This window comes from Plasmodium coatneyi, chromosome 7 (genome assembly GCF_001680005.1).
Source record: "Plasmodium coatneyi strain Hackeri chromosome 7, complete sequence".
Taxonomy (NCBI): Eukaryota; Apicomplexa; class Aconoidasida; order Haemosporida; family Plasmodiidae; genus Plasmodium; species Plasmodium coatneyi.
This window is the reverse complement of record NC_033562.1, coordinates 1,479,094-1,491,921: the sequence shown is the minus strand read 5'-3', so window position 1 is coordinate 1,491,921 and position 12,828 is coordinate 1,479,094. Positions and strand designations below refer to the sequence as shown.

Here is a 12,828-nt window from a genome sequence, read left to right as displayed (position 1 = left end):
TTGCATTTTTCGTTCATTGTATGCGTAAATAATAAAAAACAAAACAAATCTTTCATATTATGCAGTCAATTTTTTCCTTTTTTTTGAAAAAAGAACTATTTTAGTAAAGTTCTTCTAAAAATGTAATTTCTACCAAGATGAGGTGAAGTTTTTATATATACTTGGAGCAACACATAAGTACATATTTTACCCCGTCAACGCTGCACTGTTATACATCACCATGGTACATGTAATTCGCCTAGTTGCATAATTCGTGTTCCCACAAATACCCGCCTCTTCACCGCTTACGAGCATATTTCCATAAACGGTCCCGCGTGCACAATACCAAGTATCAAACTACTATGTGTACATCACCATACATATAATATGCAACAGAAGTTGGAGGGGCGATCAAACTGAAGGAAATTCCTCTTCGCACAGTTTTCCATGATTAGGGTGTAGCGAATTGTGTGTACGTGCGTGCATATAACCGCCTTGGGCATGATTAAATGGCCATGGCCATCTTCCCCATATGCGTAACACTTAGAACCACTTTTAAAGCCCCAATTTTAAAAGTTTCACTTTTTTTTTTTTTTTGTGTACTTTTCGAATTTTTAATTAGCGCGAGTTTATTTTGCAAGACTAATTCGATTAATTTTCATGGTACATTGCATTTTATCTTGCCACATTTCACCTTATTCTATCGCACTTTGTTCTTTTTCCCTTTTTCATCCTTCTTCATTTTTCACGAATAATTAAGTAAATCCTTCTCTCGTCTGCCCTGTAAGACTCAGTAACGACTGCCCACACGTCGAATATTCCCAGCTGACGGCGTATCGGAAACGATTCTACACAATTCTCAAAAAAAGAATAAACTGACGAAACGCCCATTTTAAATAATGATTAAAGACAACAAGCTGACCATTGAAAACATTAATTACAAGTTAATAAATCAAGTGAATGTAGAAAATGAAGCAAATAATATTTGCGAAATAGAGGAGGAACGTGCAGACAAAACTGCCAGCTACTTAAACCCTGATGTAGTATTTGAAAAACAAACATATGGGATAAAAAATTTTATGAACAAAAGGCATTCGGTGGATTCCTTGGAAAATGGGGAAATGAGCCCAAACAATGTTCTCTTACAAAAACAAAGTGTTAATTATGTAAATAAAACTAGTGAAGAAACCTTTGACGGAGTAAATCAGCGGGGCTCTAGGAGTAGTGGTGCCAGCTTCCATGCAGATATAAACAATGACATTATGACGTATGTAAATAACATAGGAAAGGACGTCAATCCGAGGAAGGATTATGAGATTGACACATGTAACAATTTATCCAGTGTGCACATCCTAAATGATGCACACATACATGAAAGGGAAAGCGTCTGTGGCGAGGCCCCCTCCAGTAAAGTCAACTTAGCTACGCTAAACATCGGTGCAGATACCGCCAGTCCTCAGAATGCTGCGTCGAGTATAATCCAAAAGTGCGACCGGTTGAATAGGCACTCTGTCGAAAGTATCAACAATCTAGTCGACCCTATAGCGGATAAAAAGATCATCACCCATGGGGGAGCTAAATCACCAAGTAGGCGTGCTCACAGTGGGTTCAGGCCGCCCTTCATGAATCAACAGATGTTTCAAAAAAGTAAATGTGAAAACCCTGTGCTGAACATGACCAGTATTCATAAGGAGGTTAACGTTGACCCTGCGCGTACCAAAGAGGAGGCACAAAAGGAAAACCCAGACGTAACCCCAAAAGTGAAAAAATTAGAGATTTTTAAAAATTATTCGCAGTACGAAATTATGAATGTTCTGTGCAGTAAGTGGAATACGGAAAGATCTTCAGAGTCTTTACCATACCCGGGTGATGTATCCCAAAGTGAGGAAAAAATAAACGATGAGAAAAATCCAAATGAAGAAAATGACACGGCTAAGGTAAAAGTATCCACAAATGATGATCTGTGCCCTCCCCCAAGTGACCATTCCCAAATATATACCCATTCAGAAAATTCCAACAGCTCAACCAAAAGAAGGGAAGAAATTCTACAGTTACTTTTCCACAACATAGAAACCAAAGAGCTAGATGACATAGCTAAAAATTTATCATTTCTGAAAAGAATGCAACAATATTTTTACCAGAAATATATTAACATAAAATTCCCAAATGACTCCAATGACTACCACTATTATATACACCTCGATTGGTTTAACAAATTGAAGGCCTTTATCTTCACTCCAAATGGGGAATTCCCAGGATGCATCACAAACTATAAATTATATAACGAAGAGGAGTCAGACAACGAGTCGATCAGTCCATATATGCTGAACAAAAAACACATGAAAAGTAATTTAAAAGAGGGGAAAGATTATATATGCACCAATCAGTACATGTGGAGGTTTTTACACTTCCTGTTCAGAGGCGGACCCTGTATTAAACGAAATAGCAACAATATTTATGACCGTTATGTGCCCATTTCAAATTCTGATCTTATGAATAAAAATATTATCTATATGATGGAGCCCCAATATGTGGATAATTTATTTTCCACGTTTAATTATTCGAAAGAGGGGCTGTGGAGCGACACTACCCATTCGGGAAACAGTTTAGAAGATGCACAGAAGTCGCTTCTTGGTGGAGTGTCACCAAGTGATCTTTTCTCTCCATCTTCCCCGATTAATGGTCAGATTGCTTCCGCCAGCGAAGCGGCTATAAAGCATCGCACCAAACAGTGCGCACACAACTATTACGAGTTCTTGTTCCATTACGGTCTGAAGGAAAAGGAATATAGCTCTTCCTTTTTTCTCGAGTATGATGAATCGAATCCAAGAATTATGAACAAAATGATCGATTTGAAAAATAAAAATTCGTATGAAAGTGTGTACTCATTTTACTCAAATGAAAATGACACCTTCAGCGACAGTGCCATTGTGCACGAAGTCTATGGTGCCAATGCAAAAAGTGACCCCAGTGAATTATCCAAAAAGGAGACCCCTTCAGAGAAGGAAAAGAATGGTAGTAATTCCAGTGTGACTTCTGGTCCGAATCGAACTGGGGCCACATCTGCGGAGAAGGTGGAAGTTGGCCACATGATGTTGCCGCCCATGCGCCTCTCAAGAAAGCTAAGCGACAACGTAAAGAGCGCCTCTGTGGGTAATGAAGGCGGTAACAGTAATGGAAAAGACGGCAGTAGTAACGGAAATGGCGGAAATACTAACGGAAACCGTGGTAGTGGTGACGCAAATGGCGGTAGTAGCAACGGAAACGGCAACAATAACAATAACAGTAACAATAGCAGTAACAATAACAGCAATAACAGTAATAATAACAACAGTAACAGTAATAATAACAATAACAATAAAAAAAACAATGACAGTAATAATAATAAGAAGAACGCGCAGGAGGAAGACCCGCAAGAGGAAAACCAGGAAAATGCGGAGGAAACGGCCACCAGCACAGATGTGAAGACGGAGAACAAGTCCGACAACGCCACCTCCTACTTCGGCCCCAAGGCGAACATCGGCACGCCCAGCATTCTAAGCGGCAACTATACCTACACAAAAAGCAACGCAAGTAAAGCCAGCAGTAATAAAAGTGGAAACCCAAGTAATAATCGGCCTATCAGTTCTGGCAAAGCACTTTTAACCCCGCCTCCAAAAAAGAACTCCTTAGGTTACCATTCCTCAAATGGGAACGAAATTTACAAGTCTTGCGAAGAATACAATGCTGACAATGGGGAGGACGCATCCAGCAATGGTTACCTAACAACCACCGAGACGGAATCGAAGGGCACAACGGACAACAGTATTAAAAGTGCAACCAGTTCACCGAAAGGTGAAGGTGAGCCAAAGGAGGATGTAAAAAAGGGACAAATTTGTAAAGATGGAAATAAGCAGAGGAGGGGTAGCACGTGTAGTCGTGCCAGTATTGGTAGTAACGACAGCAATGACAGCAGTAGTGGTGCCAACGGGGCTATCCCCAAAAAAGTTTCTACGGAAAGGAATGGTGCCACTGCCGATGATAAAAGGACTAAAAGGAAAGAAGAATATCAGAAGAATTTTAATACAAACAAACAGCCAACCGATGGTAATTCATGCAAAGTCCTAGACAGGTTAAATACTACGCTAAACACCGCCAATTTAATGCTAAAGGGATATAGTAGCTGTTCCAGCAACAGTAGTAGCTATCGTGGAAGTAGCAGCGGGAGTAGCGTCGGAAGTAGCAACAACCACAGCAGTAATGGTAGTAGCAACGCTAGCAGCAATTTTAGCATTCGCAACCATGCCTCTTCGAACCGGAGTATGTACAATGATAGGGAACGAATAAAAAATATGATAGCATCCAGTAACCATAAAAGAGAAAGCGAATTCAACAATAACTGCCTCAGCATGATAACGGCGAAAGAGCAACCAGCTGGACTTGTCAACTACTCTGCGACGTGTTACATAAATGTAGTTCTTCAATGTCTATCCGTTCAATTCAAATTAATATATACGCTACAAAATTACGTAAACGTGAAATATAAAAATATGAACGTTTCTAGTGAAGATACAGACAATATGAACTCCTCATTTATTAACAAAAATTTCTTCACCAATAGTATCCCATTTAACCTCTTTGGAAATAATAATAAAAAAAAAGATGAATGTCTTTTACTAACTTTATCACATAAATTATTTCAACTAAGTAAAATGCACAACAAAGGAAAAGTTCTGAACGTTAATAAGTTACTAAATTTGCTGAACGATAAATATTCTTACCTCTTTGAATATAATGAACAGCAAGATTGCCATGAATTTCTTCTCCTCCTTTTTGATTTTATTCATAATATGATGAAGGTAGTTGATGAAACGGTGGACAAAAATAACAAAATTGATTACTGCTTGAAGAAAGAACAATCCATCATCTCAGATTTATTTTTAGGTTTAATTGAAGAAAAAATTACGTGCTCTCAATGTAACTATGTGAACTATGTGTACCAACCTGTGTACAACTTAAGTGTTAATGTATTTAAAAAAAATGCAGAAAATAATTTAAATGATAATTTGGTGGAATATTTTAAAAAAGAGGAAGTAAATTCTACTTGCGAAAAATGTAAATGCAAAAAAATGTATAAACACTCTTGTGTGTATAAACAGCCCAATGTTCTCATCGTTCATTTGATTCGTTTGCTCGAAGATGGGTCCAAAATTGACAACCCCATAAAATTCGACCTGAATGATTTTACTATACAAAACGTTTTGAAGAAAAAGAATGGGCAATACATTGAGAACCCGAAGAAGTACAGCTTATTTGGCGTTATAGTTCATCGAGGGTTGAACTCCAACTACGGCCATTACATCTGCTACACCAAGAGGAGACACTCCAATGGCGCCACCGTGGTATGATTGGCTGGTCAAACGCGCGCCAACAAGTGTGTGTCGATGCACCATCTACCTGCATTAGACATATATGTGCACACATGTCTAATTGAACTTTTCCCGTTTTTTCACCCCCTCCCCCCTTTTTTTTCTTTTTTCAGTGGTACAAGTTCGATGACAGCATAGTGACCGTCGTGGACGTTTCGGAAGTGGAGTCTGCCAAAGCCTATTGCCTGTTCTACGAAGCCGTTAATTAAGTGAGGGGTTAACCCGTTACTCCGTTAAGAAAATTTCACCTTCCCAGTGTTCCTTGTTTTTTATGCTATGAACATTGTTGTGTTGTGTTGTTTGTGTGTGTGTGTTTTTTTTTATATAGTTCTGTGGTTAGCCGGCTCCGTTTCTACGAAGCAGTGCAACCACGCCTCAGCGGCGCATTTACATCACCGCTCTACCGTTTTAATGCCCCCACAGAACACACCGCCCACGGCGTCGTTTTATTTAATTTTTTCCCCTTTTTCTGTTTATAAAACGCACAGTTGTTTTACGTTCCTCTCCCCACCTGTCTTATGACACCTTTTAACCCCCTTTATTTTAAATTTACATTTCAAGGTATTTCACGCAAACCGTATGTTCAACTTTTTTTTTATAACTTTATTTGAATCCTTCCCTTAACAACCATTTTCGATGACCCATGATGGGTTGTGTGTGTGCAAAGGGAGACCAAGGATTGATTGTGCCAAATATGAAGTACTGAAAAAGTGTTCTTCTAAAAATGGCAACTTTGTTGTAGACTTTAAAAAAAAAAATATATGTGAAAAAGAGGGATACGTCACTGAGGAAAAAAAAAAATGCACTAGCGCATTTTGAAAAAAACATCGCAAAGGGACCACGCAATGCAGCAAAGCACAATAATGTGACTCTGCACTGCCCTGCCCTGCCGCTGCAATGCTTAACTTGAAAAAATAAGGGGAAAGACAACTTGCTTTTCGGCAAAAAGCAACTATCATTAATACATGCACGTTAAAAAAATGCACAAAGTCGTACGTCTTCCTGCTTGGAATAACTTGGAAAAAATAACTTCACTGATATGAAGGAAAGGGGGGCAATTTGTGAAAATAAAAAAAAAAAGTTCACAATCTGATTGAGAGTTGTGTGGGAAACGCGTCACCCTTTTTCCCGTTTCTCCATTTCGATTAACCCCCGCCAGCTCAATAAATCAACTTCTCATTCACATTCTCATTGAAACTCTCGTTAATGTTTCCCATGTTCATGTTTTCTTCATTCATGTCATTTTCGTCATCCTCCTCGTCGCCTTTTTTCGCCTTCACGTTCACCTTTATGAGGTCCCTAAATATTTTGGAGAACTTAAAATGCGGCATGTGGCTACTTTCTATATGAATGTCTTCCTTTGTTCGCATATTTTTAATGCACCTTTTTTTTCTAAAAATGTTATAATACATTCCAAATTTGTGAATATAAATTTTTTCGTTATTTTCCAAATGTTTGTATATGTTGTCAAATATTCCGTTCATAATTTTCTCCACTGTCTTTTTGCTTTCCTTCGTTTCCATGGAGACTTCCTCAATTATCTGCTTCTTCGTAATGGCCTGCACAAGTTATGGGTGAAATAGAGTGACGAAAAAATGAACGAGGGAAATAAAAAACAGGAGAACAAAGACGTGCATACTAAAATGGGGGGAAAACATGCGCTAAAGAGGGGTACAACACGGTCGAGACAAACAAAACACAAAATGGTGTAGTAAAGCTACTGCTCATCGTAGCAAAAAACGAGTTAACAGTACAACAGTTACGCAAAGGCGACGAAATGGAATATAGAGTGATAGCGCAACGTGCAGGACTGACGCTGAAACCACGTAAAAGCGCTCCTCCCCATTTTTACCTGCGAAATGGGAACCTTGGAGGAACTCCCATATAGCGCATTCTTGTTGTACGTGTTATTGACCCCCAGTTTGTTGTTAATAATATTATTCTTGTGGACATTAATGAAAGCTCGGCGTGAATAAGCAAACTCAAAGGCGAAGAAGAGCAAACACCATATTTTGTGCATTTTTTCTGAACAACCGTTTTGAGATTTTATACCTTACTGTGCTGAGCAAGCGGGCACCTAGGCAGGCACATACATATATGTGTATGTACGTACAAATATATACATACACAAGTATATATGTACATGCGTATATACCCCTGTGCGTACGTTTATACTCCTATGCTTCGATATGAACGTACATACGGGTAATGTTTCTTACGAACTCATTATAGTGGCAACTATTTGGGGGGAAAAACACTCATGTGAAACTTCCGCCCACTTTCTCGTAAGGTCCTTTATTCCTCAATCTTGTTAATGCATACGTTTGGGGATGTGTTTACTCAACAAATAAGGGCAGAATGGCACATTATATTGTATATATGTAAAATGTACGAAAGAAATGCCTATTTATTCAGGGAAATACATGAAAGAAGCGCACATGCAAAATATACTTTTAAAAAAAAGAACTAAACTGCATGGGGCTTTGCACTTCCTGGATCGACCGTAACCACTTTACAAGCTTAACAAGCGTTAACAATAAAATGTTTTGTTTTATTCACGCTCTGTGTGTATTCTTATTTTCACAAGGGAAAAAATGGAGAAGCTAAAAAAAATACCGATTTTACTGCTCACTTCCGTTTCGGTTCACTTGTTTTTTATGCCTTCATTTTTTACCTTTTTGCTCCTAGAAATGGCGAGCATGCTTTTTTTATTTTCTGTTTTCCCCCGTTCCTGTGCCACAAATAGTTACACAATGAAAGTTTTTTCAAGTGGGGCACCTCAAGAAGGGCCCTTTGCGCGCCCTAACGTATGAACACAGCTTAGCTCAGTTTTACGGAGTTTTGTTTTTTCGTCCATGCATATATACCTGCGTGTTTGCTACTTTGCGAGACTGCTTCAGCGCGAAAAAGGATTTTTCTTTATTATTTTATTTTTATTTTTTTTTGTTTAATTCCCCCCCGTGGGGTAAAGGAATACTTTAATAAGAACGAAAAGAAGCTTTCTCCCTCTTTTGGCACATATTTTATCACAGCGCAAAGGATATAATGCTGAAATGATTATTTTCTCAGTTCCGCAGTTTCCCGCACAAACGGGTGCCAAGAATGGTCCTATTTTTAGCACTTCGTTTTTTAATTATATCTAGTGTGGCAATGCACACTACGTGTGTTAAAGGTGTGGTACCCTTTCACCCTTAGAGGGTCTTATCCGACACAAATTGATAGCCATATATGTCACCCCTTTTTTTATTTAAAAAGGAAGAAAAACTCGCCTTCATACTGGCATTTTTCTCAGCCCCTTATTTGTGGCGCAAAAAGGACGTTCATTTGGGTTGCTTCAACCGTAAGGGCCACCAAGTGGTCCACAGTAATGGCCGCATAACACGAGCACACAGTTCCGGTTAGAAGTCTACCCATCTTTACACCGCTCTTCTTATGCGCAGAGCATTGATGGGGTATCGCCATAACATTTTCCCATCCCCAATTGTAACACTATACACATTTTACAAACTTTTCAAGTGAAAAAATTAAAATAAACATCAGAATGAAATTTGCAACTTCGTGCAAACGTTCATATTTTTAACAAAATATGCCTTTCGAATGTTACGGAGAAATGCAAAATTTACCTTTTTAATGTAATACACCTCGCGTAGTTTCGCAAAAACTAGGGGATATATTTTTTTTTAAACTGAAAAGTGAACATCTTGGCTCATAAGGGGCATAGTTTCTCTTAATTAATTCGGTTGGACAGGGGGAAGTGACATGTGTTAATTTTTCTGTCTACCAGTTGATAGGTCACGCTTTTTCTGTCACGCTACTTCGGTGAGGTATACCCCCGGGAGAGACTCATCCCAACCCGTCGCATGGATATTGTTTACGCACATGTAAAGATACATACGTAACTGTGCCCATGTACACTCCGCAAAACGTGACACCTTGTGTAGTGCTTCCTCACGTTGTCTTCATTAAAAACAATTTTTGTGTCCCCGCAAATTCTGTCTTTTTTCGTGCCCCCTTTGTTCGTTTCCCTTGGTATGCTCCAATTAGCACACAGAAAGCATAACTGGACAAGGAAAAGTAGCCCGTGTTATGACGTAGAATCCGTTTTTATTTACCCCTTTGTTAAAAGGACCTTATACTGTGGGTAACCTTAATCCGTGCAGCATAACATTGTAGCATTCGCGGCTGAAAAAATATTAACCACGTTTCCACGCTACCCTCAAATCTTCTCACATTGCACAATCTTTTATTTTTTTCAGCATTTCACAAATGTATCATTGGTAAATTACTTACACGCTGATTAGTATTGTTATTATACTTATAATTACCGCTCGGTACACACATTTGCCTCGCACATTTTTTTTTTTTTTTTTTTTTTTAACCCCTATTTTTCTTGCATAGTTTTGATTTCGCAACTTTCCTTTATTCATCGTTGACGTGAAAAATTTTAAAAGATGGTCTGTGTCTAAACTTTTTCACATTCACAATAAAAAAAAAAAAGAGGTAAATAAAGAATATATAAACAAAATGAAAAAAAATACAATTTAGTGAATTCTTATGACCCTATTTGATAACGAAAAACGTACATGTGATGATAGCAGAAATGGGTGTAAAACTTCGATAATAAAAAAGGAAAGCAGTATCGTCAATCGTAATACATTCCACAAATATTTTCTCAGCAGTAGTTATACTTTTTTGGCAAAAAAAAAAATTTTAAATGATATGTAGCACAACGAGCAAGAGCATGTAAAAGGCAAAAGGAAAAAGGCAAAAAGCTCTTTTCTTTTTTCTCTTTTTTTTTTTCAGTTCAGTCGAATAATTATATATTAAAAGCACTCGTGTAGCTTTGCCTTACTGCTTTGGTATTTTTCCTTAGAGGTATGTATTATTGCATTCCCTTTTGGGGCACCCTTCATGACATACTTTAGCGCGCACTTTGTCGCCATTTTGCTGCCTATTTTCCGCCCTTTCGCAGCATATGATAAGCTAAAAACATACCAACACATAACACAGAAGAGAGAACCCCACATACATAAACACAAGCGCGCTCAAGTCAGCCTTATTACGAAATTTACGAATGTATAAAAATTCACTTTTCCTATTTTAAACCACACAAATAACTACCAAAAAGCGGACCACATTTATTGATGTAAAATTCAAAATGAGCGAAAACGAGTAAGTTTCATGAGAAGCCAAAACGTCCAAATGGTTGAGAGGGACGAATTCACGTCTCTCAGCAAAGAATCATAATTACATAAGAATGTGCATGTGAGAAAAATTCACAAAAAGGAATGGGTAAATCTTGTACACCCATCCTATGTTAGTTCCACCTCCGTTTTAAAAATATTCTCCATTAGTGTTGTTCGAATGGGTAGAATATGTCCAGTGTGCTTTTCTGACATACATGTTACCCTTTTTTTATGTGTGCAATTTTGAGGCATTAGTTTGGTGGTGAGGAAAGGGATGTTTTTGTAGCAAGCTTCTCCTCCCACCCTACTTGCACCATGCATTAACAGATGCTACTTCGTAAGAAAGCAATTCTGCACTGTGGTGTTCCTTCACCGTGGTGTTATTATTTATTCCCCCCTTTGCAGCCTCCTCTTCCGCATCAGCCAAATAACGACCTACGTGAGCAAATGGATAATCAAGGCCAAAGTGGTGAACAAGACGAAGCTGTCCACCTTCAAAAACAACAACAGCTTCTTCAGCATAGATGTGACGGACGTGCATGGGGATTCCATCTCGTGTAAATTCTGGGGGAGCTCGGCGGACAAATGGTTCAACAACATCGAAATGAAAAAAGTATACATATTTTCCAAGGGTAGAGTTTCCATCGCTAATCCTAAGTACAACACGGTAAAGCATAAATACGAATTGACGTTTAACGAGGATAGCGAAATTCATGAAGTGAAAGATGATGGAGAAATAAAAATACAGAAAAAAATCTCGCTAGTCAATTTAAGGGACATAAAAATAGCAACAAAGGAAACCCCATTCACAGCAGATTTGATAGGTATAGTTAAGCACATTGGCCCCGTAAGCAATTTAAAGACAAAACAAGGAAATGACATAGCAAAGCAAAATATAATAATCGTTGACGACACGAAACACTCCTTCGAAATAGCCTTCTGGGACAGCAAGGTAGATTTAATAAAAGATGAAATAAAGGAAAACGAAATTTATATCTTTACCAACATAAGTATACGAAATTGGAATGACATGAAAAATGGAACTTTTGGCGTCACCAGTTCGATCGAAAAAATAGAAAGCTTAAATGAAGAATTAAAAGCTAAATGTACAATGATATCAGAATGGTATAATACGAATGGAAAATATGAGCAGTTCACCAACATGAGGAATATCCTATCCAATGACGTCAGCCAAATTCCTGAAAAACATTACGCCCTAAGTGACGTAAATGATGTTTTAGCAAAAGTATCTGGTACATACACACTGGTAGGAAGAATTAAAAGAATATATTGGAAGAGTAAAGAAAATGAGCATCGATTCTACTATCCTGCTTGCACCAAATGTAAAAAAAAATTACTGTCAAGTGGACAGGACAATGCCACAGATAATGATTATGAAGCAAATCCAAATGATGAAGAAAGTATTGTCTACTCATGTATGAATTGTGATGAAAATAATGTTAAGCCTTATTATAACTACACCTTTAATTTCCTGTTCATGGATTTTTCCGGATCTATGAGCATAAGGGTTTTCTCCGATGAAGGGTATAATTTATTGGGCAAAAAAGCAGAAGAGTTAAAAAGCCTCGATGAAGATAATTTGAATTACCTCTTCAATTACGATTTCTTATATAAGGAGTACAAGGTGGTTGTTAGGGTTAACCAGAGATTGTATAACGGAATAGAGCGCGTCAACTTTACCGCCATAAAAATTTCCCCGCAAAAACATTCGGACATATCCTATTTGCTAAACGAAATTCAGCTACTCATTTCCAAGGATAATACGCCTAATAAGAATAAGAGGGCTCTAAATGACGATTCCCAGGATGCCAAGAAGCAGAAAATATAATACTGCTCCGATGCAGTGCCCCAGAATAGGCGAGCCAACAAGGCAGAAAAATATACGACCACGCTTCCCCCTACTTACCAACCGCACACGCAGAAACACCATCCGTGTCTGCTTTTTTTCATAGACACTTTTACACATCTCCTAAGTGTGCCCCCTATGCATATTTAAAATTATCACCCCATTTGAATTTTAAAAAATAAAAAAGTTTTCCCCTTTGCTATACAAAAGGGATAACATCTTCTTTTCAAATAAAAAGGTACAATATTTTTTTTTTTTTTTACCCCTTTTTATTAACATTGAAGTATTTCATATAATTCCCTCGTAAGCCTAAGCTTTATTCACTTTTCTTTTTTTTTTAACGTTATTGAATTATAAAAGAAAAGAAAAAAAGGGAAAAAGGGGTGGT

The 12,828-nt window shown here is 37.9% G+C and overlaps 3 protein-coding genes across 3 annotated transcripts; 2 read left to right on the top strand and 1 right to left on the bottom strand.

Annotated features, from left to right (window-relative positions):
* Positions 1-878: 878 nt before the first annotated feature.
* Positions 879-5,596, top strand: PCOAH_00018810 (Ubiquitin carboxyl-terminal hydrolase; the record flags this gene model as incomplete). Its single annotated transcript, XM_020058690.1, has 2 exons — positions 879-5,360; positions 5,501-5,596. 2 exons carry the CDS (start codon positions 879-881, stop codon positions 5,594-5,596), a joined length of 4,578 nt encoding a protein of 1,525 aa, XP_019914047.1.
* A 951-nt stretch (positions 5,597-6,547) lies between these two features.
* Positions 6,548-7,407, bottom strand: PCOAH_00018800 (Uncharacterized protein; the record flags this gene model as incomplete). The annotated part of the gene is made up of 2 exons (XM_020058689.1): positions 6,548-6,946; positions 7,240-7,407. The coding sequence occupies 2 exons, from the start codon at positions 7,405-7,407 to the stop codon at positions 6,548-6,550; spliced, it is 567 nt and encodes a 188-aa protein (XP_019914190.1).
* A 2,879-nt stretch (positions 7,408-10,286) lies between these two features.
* On the top strand, positions 10,287-12,422 carry PCOAH_00018790 (Replication protein a large subunit; the record flags this gene model as incomplete). Its single annotated transcript, XM_020058688.1, has 2 exons — positions 10,287-10,559; positions 10,979-12,422. 2 exons carry the CDS (start codon positions 10,546-10,548, stop codon positions 12,420-12,422), a joined length of 1,458 nt encoding a protein of 485 aa, XP_019913936.1.
* Positions 12,423-12,828: the final 406 nt, after the last annotated feature.